General features: G+C 41.1%; 1 protein-coding gene across 1 annotated transcript in view; it reads right to left on the bottom strand.

The window, feature by feature from the left end:
* The window catches only part of TRPM7 (transient receptor potential cation channel subfamily M member 7), a 53,222-nt gene extending 41,224 nt beyond the window's left edge, over positions 1 to 11,998 (bottom strand). Inside the window, exon 1 of the mRNA XM_090148930.1 lies at positions 11,866 to 11,998. Within this exon, the coding sequence (XP_090005056.1) occupies positions 11,866 to 11,868 (3 nt within the window). The 5' untranslated portion in view covers positions 11,869 to 11,998. The remainder of the gene's footprint in view (positions 1 to 11,865) is intronic.
* Between the last annotated feature and the right edge of the window lie 8,998 nt (positions 11,999 to 20,996).

Raw genomic sequence — 20,996 nt, 5'->3', positions numbered from 1 at the left:
CCGGTTTCTGGGATGAACAATCAGTTGTTCAAGCTACTTGATCTTATTCTGTTGGATTCTCACAGGGCTAATCTAGAGATCCATTCCAAACGGCTGCTCCCTAACTGAAAGAAGGTCAAAGCAATGCCAGTAATTCCATAGGATGTACAATTTGCAGACTCAATCTTTTCTCTTGGCATTTATTAAATGCACAATGATCCAGTCATCCTTTGCTGAAAGAGATGGAAGATGTTAAAGATTTTACAGCTCTTCTACCCAGTGTTAATGCAGAATTGCAGGCTTCATATAAAAACAAGCTACCTGCAACACAGGTATGTTAAATACCACAAGCCTAAATAATCACACTCAAATTAAATGCACAATTTTTTTTTTATTTTTTTTTTTCAGGGTGTAGGGAAGGCTAATCTAAATGGTACTGTAAGATCACAACGCTACTTCAGGAAAATTTGCTGTTTATTTTCATTTTTTTCCAGCTAGTCACTTCCAGTTAAATCCACCAACATTGAGTGATATGAGGCACAGAGCCCTGCCTAAGCTGGACTAAACTGCCTTGAACCAGTGGCTCACTTAGGGAAAGGAGTGAAGGCAGACTAGAATTCCAGAATAAAGTCAAGAGTACTGAGGCAGCATTCTGGCAACAGGAAAACAAAGATACATGAGAAATACTTGTCTTAACAGATGCAAGCCTTAAAATCATACAGTGCGGGCACCATCAGAGAAGACAAGCTGAGCAAATCACCACTGTGCCCTTCCATCCTCTCCCCAAATGTGCCCCTGCCTCTTCCTCCCACCGGAAGTCCCACACCAGCTCCCTGGAGGTCACCCAGCTCCCCAAGCCTGCATAACATTATTTCCAGGAAAGCAGATAGCAAGTAGCTTTGACGTCAGGATTAACTGATTCAGATGCAAAAACTAAGGCAGTGGAAAGAACCACATGGTCACGATGCGAGTGGGAACAAGGGAATCAAGGCAACCCCATTGGCAAACAGCACAGCTGATCTAAGGATACTGTCAAGATGCATCAAAATAATCCCCCAGAGCATGCTTAGTCTAGGCATTCAAGGAAAGATCACAGATCTGTCATGAAAAAAGGCATTCTTTTTAAGCAACTGCCTCCTGATGTTCAGGAAGGAAGGAAAGCTAAGCTGCTGTTGCCTTATTTCTTGGAGAGCTGCCAACAAAGGAAGAACACATTGCCTAAGGTCACGTATTAGGTGAGCAGATACCCTAGGTTTAAGAATAACTTCACACAATCACAGAATTGGAGGGGTTGAAAGGGACCTCTGGAGATAATGCAGATCAAATCGCTGTTAAGCAGGTTCCCTACAGCAGGTCACACAGGGAAGCGTCCCAGCGGGTTTTGAATATCTCCATAGGAGACTCCACAGCCTTCCTGGCAGGCAGTGCCCTGACATCCTGAAAGTAAAGAAGTTCTTCATTTCTGTATGGCCTTCTCAGCCCCAAGGGCGTACTGCTGGCTCACAACCGTCCTGTTGTCCACCAGGACATCCAGGTCCTTCTCTACAGGGCAGATTAGCCCCTAACCTGTACTGATGCATGTGGTTATTTCTCACCAAGTGTGGACTCTGCACTTGACCTTGCTGTCTCCACCCAACTCTCCAGCCTGTCTACGTCTCTCTGAATGGCAGCATGGCCTCCGGATTTGTCAGCCACTCCTCCCAGCTTCACATCAGGAACAAACTTGCTGAGGGTGCATTCCATTCCTTCATGCAGGTCATTGATGAAGACAATGAATGAGACTGGACTGACCACCAGAGAGCACCGCTGGATACAGGCCTACAACCAGACTGTACAGCTGATCACAACCCTCTGAGCTCTGCCAGTTCTCAACCTGGCTCACTGTCCACTCTCATATCCCACACATCCTGAGCTTACCTACCAGGATGTTATGGGAGACAGTGTCACAAGCCTTGCTGACATCAAGCTCCATGACATCTACTGCTCTCCCGAAGTCTTGTACATTTTCTACACCAGGAAGAAAGCACAGCCGAAAGTTTATTGTATTATGTTGTCTAGCAAGTGACTGTGATTATTTTCACAGCAAATACTTCTCATGGTCTACAAACCAGCAAATACAACCAGACTGATGCATTCAAACAATGATTTGTTTGTTAGCAGAACAGTCATCTGTAACACTAGCTTGGAGCTGAAACCAGGGCATGCATGATCAGTGCCTTCTGCCTTTTCCCTACATAACCAACCTAACAACACCACACTGTTCTATTAATACATTTGAAACAACTACATAGAATTTAGAAGTGAAGAGTCCCTGAGTTCTACACAGAGGTAGAACTTAAGAATAAAACTGCATGCATACAAGCTGATTTTCTTATGTCTTAAAAACTATCAAAGGATTTTTCTGCATAACATTTTTATAAAAGGAAGAAAAAGTAAGGTCAATTGCTCAACCAGGCAAAGACATAAATCCTCATCAAAAGCATTTTTGAAGCTGGAACAAACTAAAGGACAAAGGTTAGTTAAGGGGATATTCCACTTTTCAATGCCTCTGGCTACAATGCCAGTTCTGGAGGTTAATGTCCACCCCTATCTCCACATCTTTGCTTAGTGCCTCTCTTCCAGGCCAAGGTAAGTGCCCAAAGGGCTGCCCCATGAACTTTTGTGAAACACAAAAGTTTTCAGCAGCACAGTCAGCAAACAATAGCTTGTGAAATCAGGAAGAACAAGCCCCTTCCAACTAGCTCTGCATCCACAGGTATTGCAACACGAGACCGTACAAAATTCCTAGAAAGTTGTCTAGAATATTTGTCAGCTTTGGTATCAGCAATTCAATACTCTTTCCTTAGAACAAGATTACTCCTATGAGCAAGAATTCCTTCAAGATAAACACCTTCCAAACTTTCTGAGCTGAAGCTCACCCTCAGCCATGCAGCCTTTTAATGCTTTCAGTTCAGTTTTTTACTCTTGCTATTCTGAAATTCTGAAATCTACTGTTTGGACAACACTACAGTTGGGGAACAGAAGAGAAACTGGCAATACTTTGTAATTTAAAATATCATCAGCTGCATCCACTTCTGTAGGTTAACTAATTTTTGTAATTGAAGAGAAAGTTGATTAACAGTTCTGCAATTACACAACTGGTATTTTTAGGCTCCAATTACATGTCACTTAGGCACATAACCTATTTAGGTGATTGAAGTTATGCCCAACAGTATTTGCATGATCACAGCCACCACTGGGCCAGGCTTTGAAAGGCAGCTGGGCTTTTTCAGACTGGCTCTAGCCACAAACTAGTTTGCTGGATTGAGCTTACTATACAAAGCTAATTAGACATGCGATTTTAATGATGTGGTACATCAACATGACTGTCTTTGAACTTGGTCACATGGTTGCAGTGCTGAGCTTTATTAAACTCATTAGCAGAACACAGCTTCACTCTTTCCTACCCCAAATGAACTGGTTCAGCTTCTTCAGAAATTTAAACAAGGATGGGAATAGCAAGAAAAAGCAAATAAGCACATTAACATCATGGAGGAAGAAAAAAAAAAAAAACAAAACAGAAATATTTTGTTTTGTAAGAGCAGTTACTTTGTTCTGTTACCAGTAGTGCATCATTTGCCATTATAAATAGCTTGATGGGAGGGATTCAAACCCACCTTCATGCAGGCTCAGTTCACAAAGAAAGACTGCAGCACAACAATATTTAGGAAAAAAAACGTTAGCTAACTTACACTTGGTAGAGAATATTCAAAAAAAAAGGTCAAGGAAAACATCTTCTCCAAACCATAAGGATTCAAGCATAGCTACTATAGGGCCTGCAGCACAATTAGACAAAGTCTGCAACACAGTTTGGTTTATATTTTGATGAGGCTACAGAACCTGATTCGCTGACACAGCTCCATCCATGTCAGCACACAAAACTGTAAGACTTAGAAAACAATCCCGAAGAGAAGGTGATATGCAGAGTAATCAGAACAGTTACCAGTGTGATGGCACAGATCAACTCTCAGAACAAGCTTCCACAGCAAATTCACAGCTGATGTCAAGTTAGAGGTGAAACAATTCCATTTTCCTAAGACTCTGCACACGATCCCACCATATCTCATACCAGCGCCAGCATTTACACAGTCATGTGGAGAGCAGATTCAGGGAAACAACTGACAAAGTGACAAGATTTTTATTCAATTCAGGTCTTGGAAACAGCTGACTGACTGAGCAGGGTGATGCACAAAGGGAGGAGTGGAAGGATGACAGCTAGGGCTGAGAAGGGTTTACACCACGGATGTCCAGCCTTTGGACTTGCCTGGGCCACACTGAAGGAAGAGAAATTATCTTGGGCTGCATATAAAATACATTTAATGTATATAACTAACAAAACTTCTTTTCTTTCTTTCTTTTTTTTTTTTTTTTTAAATTAAAACATTACAAGAACAACAGAAACAAAACTAGTGGGGAACTGACCTTGTTTTTGTGAAACTAAGTCTGGTTCAGTAGAAGTGGTTGCAATTCTCTTCCTATGCTTCATCTCTGAAAATTGTTGTTCACAAATGTATGTACCACCAAAAAGTAATGGCATCAATAAGGCGTGATTATGAAGTGAGGGATATTCTTCTCTAGTAAGAGAGGTCTCAAAAGTCTAGTAGAGATATGATGTCTTCTTTGAGTTGAATATCTGACTGCAACTCTACACATTCCATTCGAAAATTCTCAGATAATGTATTTATGTTAACTAACAACAGAGTCAGAAATGTACCAAAACACTGATCATTTTTCTCAGCAGTCTTGAAATCTATTCTCAAATTCCTTTCTCAAAAAAGAAGGAAAGCAGGACTGCATATTTTTCACTATTCACAGAAGCGTTTCTAGCCAGCATATCAAAACACATAAAATCATTTGCCACAACTCAAGCTAGAACTGCACTGCACCCCGTGCCCTGACTTCAGCCCAGACAACATTAACAGTACACCAATGGTTTGGTTGTTGTTGAGTGCTGGGACATGCCTGGGGCTGTGCCAGGCCACACATGGCCCAGAGGTTGTACATGCCTGGTTTAGACTGACCTGCAACCACACCTGAGCATTCTAGCAGATCTAGGAGCGACTACTTAAGATGTTATGGTGTTGAACATCAACCTCATCCCTTACCTGAGATTATTTCTCTGTCATACATGTTTTCACACCTCAGGTACTCCAGGACAGTCCAGGGGATTAAACTGTCAACGTAGTGAGGAATTATCGGAAGATGTGGACTGTTAACTAACACTAGGTCTAAAAGTGCCCCGAATCTTGAGATTTTTAGGCAGTAAATGCTTTTGAAATACAGTTCTCCCAACAGAGCAACTAAAAATTCATTTACACAGGTATAAGCTTAAGTTTTAAAAGACAAGTTTGTCAAGTCTGCATTCCACAAAAACCAATTAACACCTTACAGTATTAAGATTAGGAGGCGGAAAACTTTGCAGGTATCAGAATAAAAACTGTCAAACATGGACATCCAATACAGAGGACCATAAAGCGAGAACTGTTTCTGTTCATCTCTTAGCTAAGGCAGCAAGAATCAAGTAGACAAGATTAAGAAAATAAGTACCTGTTGGCAAAGAGAGAAATGGGAACAATGCGTGAAACAAAGGCCAGTATTCAGTTGCAGTAACTACTGTGTTAAAACTGACTAAGCTGTAACTGACACTTTCCCAAGGCTTGAAAAACTACAGAGTTATATCACGGTGAAAGACTCAACTAGATTAATTTATAGTTGTAAATGAGAAACTGTTCTTGGAAAGGAATGTCTTGGTGCACAAGAGAAAATACATACAAGCAGTAACCAAGAACCAGGCTGCCAGAGCCCCTGAAATAGCTCCCATGTTCTCCAATCCAGAAAGAGGCTGCACACACTCACTCTTGCATTCACATGTGCCACCACATCAAGGGGTTTCTGAACACCCGGAGCTTCCACAGCCCGCGGCACCAGCACTGCCCCATTAACAGGAACACTCGAAGCTCCAGGGTCTGCAGCTCCAGAGCCTGTCAGGCCACGACAAAGCCTCACATCAGAACAGTCACCCTAACGTAACGAAAGCTCAGCTGCAAAGCATTGTGAAGTCTTAAGTCAGCCTGAGGATAAAAAAAAAAAAAGATAGAAAAGAGGAGATGGCAATCCATATGATGGAGGATGCATCAGTCACATATCTGGGAACTCTTCCAGCTGTTGGAAGAGATTAAAAGGAAATTCAATGTCATTCAATGGCTGCAGAGAAGCCGGGAGATGTTTCACCACTTCCAGGGTTAAATTTTGAGAATAGTCAATTCTTCTTCAATTGCCCAAAATGTTTTAATCCAGTTCATGCATTTCAAAAAAAAATATATCCAACCCATTTTAAGACCTGTTAATCCTGCATCTGGGCATTTTCTACACCACTCTTAAGAGGGAGACGAGTTCAAAAGAACACAGGCAGCACTGCTGGCTTAGAGGTAACAGTGGCACTTGAGGAAAAGCTTCAAAAATGATTTCTCTATTTGCCCCTCTAAACCAAACCTCCCACTGACTATACTTTTTCTGGATCTGTTATTCTATATTTTAAAGTGTGATTTAGCAGTAAGTCCAGACATTGATAAGATTCACATCTATAATTTCCAGGTGTAGGCAAAGTCTTTGCACACAGTTACCCACGTTATTTAAAATTATGTATTAATCATTTGCGAACACGTTGCAAAACACATGATATGAATTGGGATAAAATCAGCACTCCATACTGGACTGCACGTACACTGGTGTTCTCAACAGACAGGTTGCAAAGGAAGTCACAATAAGGTTGTACAGGTTCCACAGCGGCTGTTTCTAAAATAATCTTCAAGTCGGATCATCATGTGAAGACATCGCTTGTCAAATGACACATAAGAAAGAGCCAACTTCATTACTGAACAAAGCTGTGACTTTGCAGCTATAGAAATTGAACTAATGTGTGCTAGCACATGTCACCTACCATCCTTCTTCAACTGAAATAAAGATGGTCTGCGATGCACTAACTCAGCAGTCACACTTTTTTGCACGCATAGGGTTCAAACATTTCAGAAAATGCTCCTTCAAGTAAGTTCATAAGAGTGAATAGGAAAAAAAATATATTGCTCTTAACATAAAAGGTATGTAACCCATAACACTGATCTGACTTCACCAGAACAATTTATTAAAGAAATTCCATAGGTAATCTTATTTTAGGAATAAAAAAAGTTTAAAAAAATTAAAAACAGAATTAATGTTTAATCCAGACCTACCACCTCAATAACATGAATTTTGTTTTAGTTAAGAGGAAAAAAAATGCATGAGTTGGCTTATAAATTAAATCAGCTCTAAAATGCTGCCAAGTTGCTATTGTACTTGCTGCTCTCCTTAGCAATTAAAGGCTACATTTATCTTACAGACTATTCCTACAACGTCCTCTCATCGTAAGCTGTCAAACCATTTTTCATGTATGAACATTCTAGCCCCTTGGTAAGGCAGCTCTGCAAAACTCTCAGCACCACAGTTATCTTTCTACCTGTATCTCTCATACATTTGAAATGCTTTTCCCCCAGTTCTTGAGAAGGAAAAGGATAAGCAAACTGTGTTTACTGCTGAGTTTTCCTCTTGATTTTTTAGGTCATTATCCCTTCAGGAGTATGCTGCCCACTCATTGGAAAGAACAGATGGGCAAAGAACTTCCTCTGCTTGCCTACAGCAATGACACAATCTGCATCCTCCCTACTTCCGTGCAAGAATTACAGCAGCCGGGGGAAAAAAAACACCAAAATGAAACCACAAACTTCAGCTGAGCTGCACCATGGCTCTAGCAAAGCTGGGAATTAAAGCAAGCGGATCACAGCCCTGCTTTCACACCCCTGCTTTCAAACAGCTTGCCTCCACTTTTAGTGTTACCAAAATATAGGTGTAAAGGAGACTGGAGGAAAAAAAAAATGGGGGGGTGGGGAGGTTAGACAATTTTCAGGAGGGGTTGAAGATGATATATTGACATCTCACCTTGACCTGCACATTCTAATTATCGAGGTGTGCGCCCATCTTTTCTGCATCTTCCCTTTTTACTTTCATTAGAGGGAAGAGGGGAAATGACCTTCAATCAAGAGAGCAACATTTGTTCTGACTTTGTTATTACTTTTTGTCATTGTCAATGAAGCTATTTAAAAAAGCATGCATTTACTTAAACATATACATTTAAAAAAAAAAAAAATCAATGCTACTCCAGTTGCCTTCAGATGGAGACAAGTTTAACTGAAGAAACAACCCCAAGATAGAAAACCGAGTGCTTCCTCTGAAATGTTTGAGATTCGCATGCCAGTAAAAAAGCCAACTTTCAGAACTCTGTAATGAAGAATTACTGTCTATCTTCCTCTACACTTCAATATGTTTAGCAAAAATAAAAAGTATAAAAGAAATCCACCTTAACCCAATCAATTACGTTAGCTGGGGGATGCTGCTAAGTGAGTAGGTTTTGCTATTATTCCTCCATCCCTAAATCACCTAAAAGAGCTCAAAAATCTTTCAGAAGTGCAACTGAACAGCACAGTGCAAGCTGTAAATTCTGTGTAAAAAGATCACATTCCATTAAGACTGCAAAAGAACTCTATTAGGAAATAAAACACAGTAACAAGACTGTGGGGAATACAGTGGTAAAGAAGAAACATTTGGAGCCAGTGAAGAAAGCAACAAACCTCTTCAGAGCTCGTCCCCAGGTCAGTCAGTGCTACCTGCTGTTCCTTATGGAAATTGTGGAGCATATTCTCATTGTTAAAGGCCACAACTACTCAGGAGTATCAGGGGGAAAAAGGGATATCATCTTTAATGACCATAAAACTGTCTTATCCAAATACATACAGTGACATCACTCAATAATCTATCTAATGAAAAGCCAGCTGACGTGACTTCAACCAGGGAGGCTACAAAGCACCAAATGTCTCTTTACTCACTAGCCTAGAGACTCCTGGAGTCAGTATTTGTTACATTTACACAATTTTGAACGCTGTGAATACATAAGGAAAAGAGAAAAAGAAAGGTAAGAAAGACAAAGCTGCTTACGATAAACCAAACATGAAAATCAAGGGCTGAATCAGATGACAGCAGTTGAAACTCAGCTTTTGAAGAGAACTATGGAGATTAATTAATAAAAATGCTGTTCCAAACAATGACTATCAGAGTTTGATACCTATTAATGCAGAATAGGTTTAATTTTATTGCTGTATGCTAATAAAATGACAACTTTCCTAAGAAGACTTAGCTTTCCATGTAACATTAAGGAGTTCACCTCTCCTGCTGAGTGTCTCCCTGTGAGACAGAATTATTCAGATTAGAAACTGAAGAAATATGACCTCAAAGGTAAAACTTCAGTTCTGGAAAACACACACGTTATCTTATTGCCTGTTTGCCTTTAAAGAAGTGGAACAAAAAATAGAACCAATGTTACTTCTTTCAGCAAATTAGTATGGCACACAACTATTGAAGCCAAAGTAGACACAATTAAAGGAAAAGAGAATCCAAAAGAAATAAAAATCTCTCTCAAAAAAAAAAATGGAGATACATTTTTCAGGTTAAGTATATAATATTATTCTCTTGATTTTGCAGTGCACAAGCCACTAAGTCTTTAAAGTCTGGAACTTCAAATTTGGGCTTATCTCAGACAAGATGCTGGCATTGTCAGTTTATTAAAAGTGCCACTTACAATTTAATACCACCAGGTATTAAACTCCTAAGTAGACTAATTGGGGGGTGAAAGAAAATTCAACTTACAATGCAAAATTCTGTCAAGCATATAAATCACAGACTATAAAAGAATCTCCCTTCCCTTCACACACACTTTTTGACACATCTGCTTAGAGAGTACAGGTGTAAAATGGGCAACATCAAATCCAACCATGTCAGTATGAGTTATGTTGGCTTGGTTAGAAAATACTCAGCTGTCACAATGGTCCAGGAGAAGTAAAATCATTAAGAGAATGCATCACATGGAGGAACATGAAAGAGAAGCAGGCAATTTTCTAGACTTAGTGGAAAACTTCCAGGAAAGAAAGAAGCACAGCAAAGATTAAAGATAACCATGAGAAAGGAGAGGGGTTGGGATGCTGAAGTCTATCACCAGCACAGCAGAGCAAGCAGGGAGAAGGCGATAAGACAAAAAGGTGAATATGGCAAGACTAGAGCTACAAAGAATGTCAAGGAACAAGAAAAGCAGAAGTTTAAGATGCAATACCGCAATCCAAGAGGTAATCCACATGGGGGACGATCTGACAAAATTTTTAAATATAAGTGAGATATCTGTTAAAGGTTAGGTCACATTTCAAGGTACCTTCAGATGCTTCTATTTGTACAATGAATGTAAGTTACTCTTCCAAGCAAGCTAAAAAAAAAAAAAATCAAAGTAAAATATCAGGAAACAGAAATAGAAATAGTACAAGAACTGCCTGAATACTTCCACATGCACAAAAGGTTCTCTCCCTCCCCCCCACTTTAAATAGCAAAGTCAAGAGTGGCATCGTACCAGAAGGTATGAGGGATGATACAGCACACACTTATCTCACACACACACTCTTAAAAAAAGAAAAGAAAAAAAAAAAAGCTCAACTCTCAACAGTCACATTGAGCTGCTCACTCTTCAGAACAAACCCTGATTGAAGGCTGGACACAGTCCAGAAGTTCTTAAAAGCTGCTACAAAGTGACGGAGCAGCAGAAAAACTTTTAGTAAAATAAACCTCCGTGGGATGTCCTGTAACAGGCTGTTTATCTGGGCTGACTGAAAAGTAGTTACAAAATATCACGTATTAGGTGATAACCGCCAGGGAAGCATAAAAACACTGCAAATAGGTTACAAAGGATCGGTTTACAAATCTGTCGTGGCTAAGACCCATCAGTATGTTTCTAGGTCAAGAGTGCCCCAGCAGAACGCCAGATCTAAACTTAAAAAGCCAACATCCCGCAGCCGAAGAGCAGAGCAGGGCTCAGGTAGAAGGCAGCGAGTGCTCCTTTCAAGGACGGAAAGCTTCCTTCTGAAAGAGCTTCAGATTTTCAGACTGTAGAAAAGCCTCCATTTCTGTGTAGCTGACAGATACGGTCAGATTGTAAGTGGGAACCCGCGTGGTTTTGAGCAATATACTGCAAAATAAAGCACCGCTCCATTTAACATCAAACAAAGCATCTGAGGAGAAGTTCCAGCAGTGTCAAAATGCACGGGTCTCTCCCCACACTCAGATTCCCATCACGATGTGAGAGCACTCTCTGCACGGTGGCTCACTCCAAATTCAGTAAATATCGATTATGAAATGAACTGATAAAGATGAAGAATTGAATTCAACTCCAGTGCCAGAAGCAGCACCGGAATTAAAACTGTTTTCTTCGCAGAGGTTCACGCACCTCTTTGTAAGGGTGCACGCTGCCCAGGACACGCGATAACGCTTAAAAACACTTTAAAAATGAATCGCTAGGAAGACGAAAGAAGAGCCGCATTCCGGAGAACCGAGCACGTGAACTCTATCAGCAAAAGCCATTATGACGGATGGCGCCGCTCTCCGAGCCCCGCGCAGAGGCCGCGCTTCCGAGAGGCGCAGCCCCGGCGCTGAGGGCGGCAGGGCGGCGCTGCCGGACCCGCGGGCACCGCGTAGAGCGGCTGCGGGAACGGCGGGCGCCTCACCCTGCGGCTCGAGACAACGCGGGAGAGCAGGGCCGGGCCGGGCCGCCGGCGGGCGCTGAGGGGGACGAGGCCGGGGCGCGGTGCCGGCCGTTATCGGCGGGCCTCCCCTTCCGGCACGGAGCTGACAGCCGGGATCCCCCGCCCCGCCGCGGAACGAGCGCCCCGCCGGAGCGACCGGGACGGGGACGGGTCCCGCTCCTCCGCCCCGCCGCCCCCTCACCATTCTCCTCAGGGCCGGGCTGGGTCTCGGCGCCGACTCTGGCTCTCCTCCCGCCGGGCAGCTCCTGCTCGTGGTTCGGCGTCGGCGGTGGCGGGGCCTGTCTCCATCTATCGGGGCTGAGCTCGGCGGCTGCGGAGGGCCGGGTGGGGAGAAGCCGGGCGAGGACGTCGCTCCCGGGGCGGAGGGATGAGCGGGGCGAGGAGGACGGCGTTAGCTCGGCTCCGCACCGGGACCCAGCGCTGGCGGCGGCCTCGGCCCGGCAGCTCTTTCTCATAATTGTGCGACTCGGCCGGCGGAGAGCCGCGGCGCTGCCGCGTCAGCGCGCACCGCCCCCGGGAGGCGGGAGAGGGGCCGCCCTGCCCTGCCCGCCGCTTCCCGCCCGCCGCGTGGCTCCTCAGGCCGCCCTCAGGGCGGGGGCGGGACGAGGGCCGAGCTTCGGCCTTCCCGCTCGGCTCGGGAGCTCGGACGGCGTCCCGAAGCACCCTAACGCGTTAAATGGCCGGCAGGGGCCCTGCGCGGCCCGGCCCTCCCGCCCCCTCACCCTGAGAGCTCGACACCTTTTTGAACCTTTTTTAATGTAAATACGCGAGCTTTAGCAACCATCTGTAAAACTTCAAAGCGACAAACGCGTTTTTAAGCTCAGTACGAGCAAAATCAGAGCGGGCTGCATCCGTTCCACCTCTACCGCAGCCCGCACGGGGCCCAGCCTGACCGTGACCAGCCCTGGATCAGCAGTGCTAAGCAACAAGCCTCGTGCTTCAACCCCACTGCCGCTCCATCACTCATCTTTAACATCCAGCTGTGCACTAAAGCAAACCGGCTATCAGAATTCCTAAAGGAAGACAAGTGATTATTTGAGTTTGGTTCAAATTACTTGTGGATCCTAAATATGAAAAATAAAGATTTCCCAGAAAAGAAATCTCTCCCCTGAACTGGATGTCCAACATCACTTTAGACTGCTAACTTCTATTTAAGGCACTCACAGTTAATTCCCTGTTTCCTCTGCAAACACAACATGGTTCAAAAACGAGTTAAATCTGGCTCAAAGGCCCTGGCACTGTTTATAAAATACCACAGCCTTACAAGAGTGTTCATTTCGTATGGTTCAAATTCATTTTAAGTATCATGGCATGTGGATGTTCCTCATCAGGCCTTACCCTTTGTCTGCCCTGTTCTGAGTTTGTGCTGCATCTGCCACTGACAGCCTGAGGTTCAGCACACTGCAGATTTACTGCATCGATTCCAATGATTAGAATGAGATCATTAAATCAAGCATTAATAAAAGCAGCGGAATTGGCAGCTAGATGCCAACCACTGTCAGATTTACATGTGGTCTACTGGATGGATGCACCAGATTCCCAACAACGCAATTAGGCACCAACAATGAAGCAACCCCAAGAAAAAGACTGAAACATACACACATGAAACTAACACTTCAACCTGATGTTAACTGAGTACTACACAAGTTTTAATATACAACAGAATTAAACTAAATTGAAGATACTAAGAGACAAAGTGTCTTTGCATTAACAGCAATGTAACAGGGCAGAGTTGAACATTAAACTTGGGCAGAAACACCCATTTGCCATAGACAATAGGTGCAAATCTGATAAAATCGATACAACCATGGGACATTCAGCTCCACCTTACTTTGTTGCTGCAAGGGACTTCCTAATGCTTGCTTTCAGCTAACTTCAGTGGAATTTGTGGTATCTTACACAAGTATGAAAATAAGGCTCCTAGGATCAAGTGTTTCCAGAGGACAGACAATTCAGGACACTTCAATTAGTTCTGAATACAACATCTCACAACAAACAAGTTAAATTATCTTACTGTAGAAAAAAACCTAAGCCTGCTGATCTACAGCCACTTGTTCCTGTCCAGATTCACTTGTGCCGGTGCCCTCTTGGCTTAGTGAGCAGGAACAGAAGGAGCAGTGGAAGTCCACTAAGATTTGCTGGAGATGGTTCAAGAATTTTCCAAAAGGAAAGCAGAGAGAACAGGGGATTTCTGAATTCTTCAGATAACAATATGAAGTACTTCTATCAATGCACCACAACACAGCCTCCTCTATTCGTCTTTTTTCCTAGTTAATTAATCAAGCCTTTTCAGATCTCAAATGAAGTTTATGGGCAAGTTCTTAAATGACCAGGACCTTCCTTTCATCTCACAGCAATATTTGGATTATACTAACTTGCTTCTCACAGGCTTAACATTTGTAAATTCAAGAGCTAGAAGGAGCAAGGGAACTCAGAATAAGTAGCTGGAGGCCAGCCTGGACACGATGAGAGACTTTTCTCTATTGTTTCAGGAGAATGTGCTTCAGGTGAGGAATTTTCCACGCCCTTTTTCCTGTTGATCCCTGCAAAACCGTAAAAAGATTGACATCAAATTGTTTGAGAGTTAAACTGTTTGTGATAAGCTCAGATGGAGAGACAGCACATTGTTTCACTGGAACAGCTTGTGAAGAAAACACAGGGAAAATGAGTCATCAACATCCTCTCTGCCTCATTCTGTCTGAGGGGGGGAGGGAGGTCAGCCTTCAGAAAGAGCATTGTGAAAAGGGGCAGGACATAGCACCACAGTGAAATAAATCCCCATGACCTGGAACTGATGGCACATGGCATAAGGAAGTCACCTTATATCCTTTTATTACATTATTCAGTCATACAAAAATGACATGATTAGACCCTAGGCTAGCAGTGTTAGTCATCCAAAAAGAGTGAATTATGATACACTCAGATGTTAAATCTTTTTCCCATCACTAAACTTCAACATTAGAGGACTGAGTAGCAGAACAGATATTTGATAAATAATCACAGAATCACAGAATGGACTGGGTTGAAAAGGATCTCAATGATCACCCAGTTTCAACTCTCCCACCACAGACCAGGCTGCCTAGAGCCACATCCATCCCACTTGTTTTACCTTCCAACCACACTGCCAGTCAGCTCAAAATTCCTCTAATATCTCTTCCAAATGAATAACTGTCAGCTATGAATTATAACAATAAAAGCATTATTTAAAATTAATTGTATTTGAAGACGTTTACCTGAAGCACGTTTCTGTTATCTAAAATAGAATACAACTGCTTTAAACAGAACTCTTTTGCTATGTGGTTCCTGTATCTCATTTTTATATCTCAAAGCAAAGTATTAATCTGTCACTAGCACTTTATATTGGGTAATTATTTGTTATGTAATCATCACCAGAACCAGTAAAATTTGCAATGACAAACCTAATAAGTTTGACATTGAATTAAACCAGCTGTAACTTGATCTTACCACAGTAAGTGCTCAAGGATAAAGATACCACTTTAAGGAAATCCTTATCTCACTACTGCAAATCTAGTAGCCATGAAGAAGCTATTTGACTGTTCACTCCCATGCAGATGAGCTATTGAGTCATATACAGAAAGAAAAAAGTTCATTCCTTTCTATGAGAAATGATATGAGTAACCATTAAACAAAAGTAATTGGTTTTGACTCTTTGACTCCATTATGAAGTTTCCCAGGGATGAGATCTACTACTCTGCAGCTGCTCTTTTAAATAAGCTCTCAAAATGTGTGTTAGAATGCATATAGTTAAATCAGATGCAAATGCCAACTGATTGGGATATCTAGTTAATATCCTACTTGACGTCAAACAGATTCTCTGTAGCAATATTTTTTGCCCTCCTACTGATGTCACCTATGGCATAAAAGAGAGATTATTGATTCACTTTTCTTTTGAAAGTGAATTCCCGAAACCCAAAATTCTCCAAAAAAAGTGACACAAGATAAGGGGACTTCACAAGTCCTCCCCATTATTTGCAAAGGGGTTTTCTAAAGCCAGAGTTTCTGACATTTCTGTGGAAACATTTTGCTCACTATCTCTCAGATAATGCACCAAGTAACACTGCCAACACTGAACTTTTCAAGGATTCAAAAGTGTTATTTCAAAAGGAGGTAAAGGAGAAATAGTTTACTGCTGTGAACTACAAAACTTAGCAAATATAACAAAAGGAGGCCTGTTTCTGTTGAAGATAGGGAAAATAAAACTCAAGAAATGTGCACCTGCATAGTTTTGAAATGGTTCAGAAATGGTTATCACTTTGTTTGTATGTTACACTCCAGAGTCACACATCATCTTTTCAAGAGGTCCCAAAGGGTTAGTCATCTTTTTGCCGCGTACCAGTGTTCTTAAAACTTTGCATTTTAAAGATAAGTAGTTGAACAGTGTGTTAGCTTTTACATCTGAGAAAATATTCCCTCAAAAGAACAAGTACTTTGCCTGTGCACATTCAAGAAATAGGTCATAAAATTTACAGAAATTTCAAAATATATCAGGAAAAAATGAGTACGTAAAATTAACTTAATAAAAAGTCATAAAACAAATTATCCCCTTTAACAACTGATTTAGACTCCAATATCCCAAGCAGTGCATGTATGATTTAGCTCACAGTGACAGAACTTCTCATGTATTAAAACTGGTAAAGCAGCATTAAGTTCTGTGCAAAGGGAGTAATTACAAAAAGGAGCATGGACACAGAGTATCTTTTGAGAATAAAGAGTGCTGATGTGCTATTACCCAAAGGCCAGCTGTGCAGTTCAGCTACCATTTTAAGAGGAGAACCATCACAAAAGCATGAGGGTGTTTTTCATGTATTTAGTGTGCTATCTTAGGGCTAGAGCATTATTTCACTTACAAAGTCAGCTATCTACTTTGCAATGCACATGCAACCAAAGTTATATGAGGCTATTTAGTTTTTCAGTGCTTACTGATTTTTCTGAGACAGGCAGATTATTTACAACACTAGGAAAGGACTGTAGAGTGGGTTTTCTGATGGCAGTGCAAAGTGCCCCATGACCTAACACTCCAAACTCAGAGTGCAGAACCAGTAACTCAAGTTCAGCTATGTGGTATGGCTTGTCACATCCAAATTAGGCAAATGAGGGTGTGGGTTATCCAGTTTAGAAATCAGCATTAAAGATATTCCAAGAGAAGGAAGGGATCTTCAAGCTGATGAGCGAATTAAGGTTGAACACACACAGTAGTTCTGAGCAAGCGGTTTTTTGTTATACAAGTTCCAGAAGTATACAGAAAGATACATTTCCCAACCTATCATCTGAAGTATAATATGAGCAAACCCTGTATTTGGGAATACGATATATTACTTATTGCTCAGAATACATAGTTTAACAAACACAGGCCAAAGTCTTGCACAAAACAGCCAAGGGTGTGCCTCTGAATGTCTCTACTTACATGCGTAAAATCAGTAGCTGCCAGGAGCAGTACAGGGACAATTGCACTATAATGACTGACCCTTTGCAAAATTTCATCAATTTCTGACTTAAAAAACAAACAAACAAAAACCCTAAAGCAACTTTGTCAGTTTTGCTCCTTCTGAACTTTATCTCCCTGTATCTTCTACACGATTTGCTAAACTTCTCTATGAAAACTGTTTTTGCTGCAATCTTCAGACTTACAAGTTCTTGTTTTAACTTGCTAGCCGTTAAGCTGGTGCATGGTGGACATGTAGTGCACACAGATTCTGCACTTCCACTTCTTGCACAGCTGGAGCATCTCCTTCTATACCTCCACTGTCCAGACTCACCAGACCCAACACAAGACTAGTATTAATCATCCATCTTTGAACTCGTATTTGACAGTCATCCTCTTGTGGTGCCAAAAGCAGACTCCAGAGTTCAGAGTTGCTCGACACACTTCCAACACCTCGAGCTCCTATCCTTATTCTACAAAACCTGCATATGCAGGTCTGTTTAAAAGTTAGGTGTGCTCCCTTCAGCAATTCTATAAGCATGTCATAAAACTTTCTACTGCTTTTAAGCAAGCCCCATTTAACATGTCAAAGAACATTAGAAAATCGTAAGTACTACAAGCTAAGGCCACAAAGAATAGTTGATTTTAAGAAAAATACCTATTTTAAGGACATTTAAATATGACTGGCTGAATTTCTTCCTGTTGTATTGCCACCAACATAGATTCAAGAACTGATTTTTCAAGGCTTGCTTTTCCTCCCACAGAAAACTATTTCAGTTCAATAAAAACTGTTTTCAGCTCTTGTACCAGCTGTTAGAATTTACTGACCTAAACTTAGCCCTTCTGTAGGTAGCTCATGAAGACCTTATTCACCCACTTCACTTCCATCTGTAAAAAGGAATTCTGCAGGTGAAGTTCCTGAAAACGTGGGGACCTAAAGAATCCAAACACATTTTTTAAGTGCGTTAAATCACATGAAGTACAATGGAGAACTTCTCCATACCAAGCAAGAGAATTATCAGTGAATTCTTCAGATATTTAAACCTGCTTCCACTCTTCCATCAAGCAATTTCTTAATACGTAAACATGAAACGGAAGTAAATCTCAGCTTGCACCTATCTACTTTGGAAAGCAGGAATCAACTGTCTATAGTAACATGTACATACGTTTTACAGTGTGTAAGTTGGCTCCCATAAAATATAATAAAAATAAATTGATTTATTTCTCAAGTTCCTTAATTCAGCCAAACCTTTACCCTGTTTCTCTAGAGCAGAACTAACTTCTGTGGTCTTGTCTGCAGAGGCTTGTTGTCCCATTTGTTAGAGGAAAAAGTACAAATCGGCATGCATTTCCTTTTTTTCCATTGTTACTAGAGTTTAAATTCATTGCTAACACTTATTTTTAAAATCAGCTATCAGAGAAAATTGCCTGTTTCTAATATATAAATACCCCAATTTTTTTGAAGCCATGATGAGAATACAGCACAAAGCTCGATACTGGATTTGAGATACTGTTGAACTTTTAAGTGTACCAATACCTGCTGTATTTCCTTGTATTCTTGGGTATTACAATACAGAAGTTGATATATTCTGTAATCTCTCCACAGAAGTCATGGAGCCAGCATAATTGCGCTTCAGCTTCTGATAAAACTGTGAAAAGCTTCATTTTTTGTTTTTCAAATCTAAGTCAAGCTACTGCACCAACGTTAACGCAACCTTGGAAGTCAGTGGGACAAGAACACAGATAAGGATGTACAGAAAAGAAGCTATTGTTTTAAACTACTGTTACAGGGTGGAATGAGCTGGTGTGCATGACTGCTGCATTTGATTTAAGAGAGTCCAAAAGGTTAAGCTTCCTCATAAACACTAGGCTCCACACTGGAACAGAGGCACATGTTATTATCCAAAGCAAAGTAATATGCAAAAGCACTTCAACATATGCTGCTATTGCCCTGAATAGAAAAGGGGAGGAAAGAAAGGAGATAAGTATGTGCATGAGCAAGAAGGGGGAACAGTTAAACCAGAGAGCAGAATACCTGTGAGTACACTCCTAAGAAAAAGCTGAAAGGGAGCTCTTTGATCTAAATGCAGTCTTGGTTAAAAGGTCTTTCAGCTGTTCTCAGCTATTTGATGCCCTCTGTGTTCAGGGAACAGGATCTTGCATTCTTTATAAATAAGAGGAATTCCAGAGATACCTGTGTCTCCATCATCAACCTCTCACAAGAATGCAACACCTTGAACTCTGATCAGTCACTTCTGACAAAAGTAAAGTAGAAGTACTTTATCATCTATTTGAAAATAAAACAGCGTTCTAATTTCTGAAAGTATTACAAATCCTAAGCCAACCTTTACATACACTTAAATCCAAGACTTATAAGAAGTAAAAGAGTTGAAAGTGAAACTCAAGTTGCAATGATAAAATTTGACTATTTCTACAAAGGGAAAAATAACTAATCACAGATAATGCAGGTTAGAAAATAAGCAGAAAAATACCTTACTAAGCCAGGCTGGAAGGTTCCTCTATGGATTACCTGGCTCACTTGCCAAAAAAAGAGAGTCACCTATGACTTGGGTTGATGTGCAAGTAGGTGAAATTCTAGTCAAAAATACCTCAATATAATTTCATTTCACTTCCCATGTAATTTATTTTCATAACTCCTAGAATCTGAGCCAACACATACACAAAGTGTGCAAGTGCAGGACTTTACACAGCAGTTGAGATTGAATTCCATAACAGGAAGGACAATTAGAGCTAGAAGCTGTTTTTCTTTACAGTAGCCTACGTTGTGGCTGACCTTTTAAAACAGGAGAGCTGTTCAAGGATTTACCTACATATTCACATTATTCTAAACAAAAAATAATAATAATATGAACTGCAACAATTACTCTAACATTCAACTCTTATTCCTGACCTACATAGTTTGTGCTTGGGAGTTATTCTCAAATTACTCACACGTGAACAAACTCTTCAGAAGCCTAAGTTTCCTCTTTCCTAACTCAGTGAACACTTCAGTCATCTCGCAGTTCAAGCTCTAGTGGAAAAAAAAAAAGTTACGGAAGAACAAGTTAAGATGCTGTTAATCATGACTGAAATACAACAGCTGAGTTTCTCCTCCACCCTGCAGACTTGGTTGAGTGGGAAGAGAGATTTCCTGCACAGCTTAAGCAAGACAGCTTCCAATGCCAAATGAAAGTACCACAAGGCAACCACCCTCTCTTTGACTTTAAAAGAAGACAATGTCTGGGAGAGTTTTCTCCTATTTAAATGCTCAACTACTGTGAATCAATGTTACCAGAGGTTCCAACACACGAGCAGAAGAGGGTGAAATATTTAAAAATCCATTCAACTTTTAATACAAATAGAATAACAGAGTTCTAAGGATGTCTCAAGGATCACATATAACACATATTCATGTTCAGTGATTTCTTACCCAGCCTGGTATTCAATACTGAAGCGTGGCTTTTTCTTGGCCTTCACATTTCAGATTAAGTGCATTCCACTCAACAACACTTTTCCAGCATTGTTTCCTAGGCTGCTTGCAAATAAGTTTGTTACAATTAAAAAGTTGCACGCGTTAAATTTTTAACTCACCACTGTTTGTCAGGTATACTTTCACAGAGCCCCATGATTAACAGCTGTGCAACAAGCATTTGCTGAGTTAGCCCAGTAAAACTGATGTTTAATTCACAGACATCAGTACTCACCCTCTATTCAGACCAACCTTAAAATGAAGAAAAAAGGAGGAAGAATGAAAGAAAAGGGAAAAAAGGAGGAAAAAAAAAAAAGCAAAAAAAGCAAGCCAGCAGGTAGGTATTTACAAATGGAATCGTAACTTCTATACCTAAGGCAGGATGGATAAAAACTGCATC

Source organism: Phasianus colchicus, chromosome 12 (genome assembly GCF_987193195.1).
Source record: "Phasianus colchicus chromosome 12, bPhaCol1.hap1.1, whole genome shotgun sequence".
In the NCBI taxonomy this organism is placed as follows: Eukaryota; Metazoa; Chordata; class Aves; order Galliformes; family Phasianidae; genus Phasianus; species Phasianus colchicus.
Note: the sequence above shows the minus strand (reverse complement) of the source record. Positions and strands in the feature narration are given on the sequence as shown.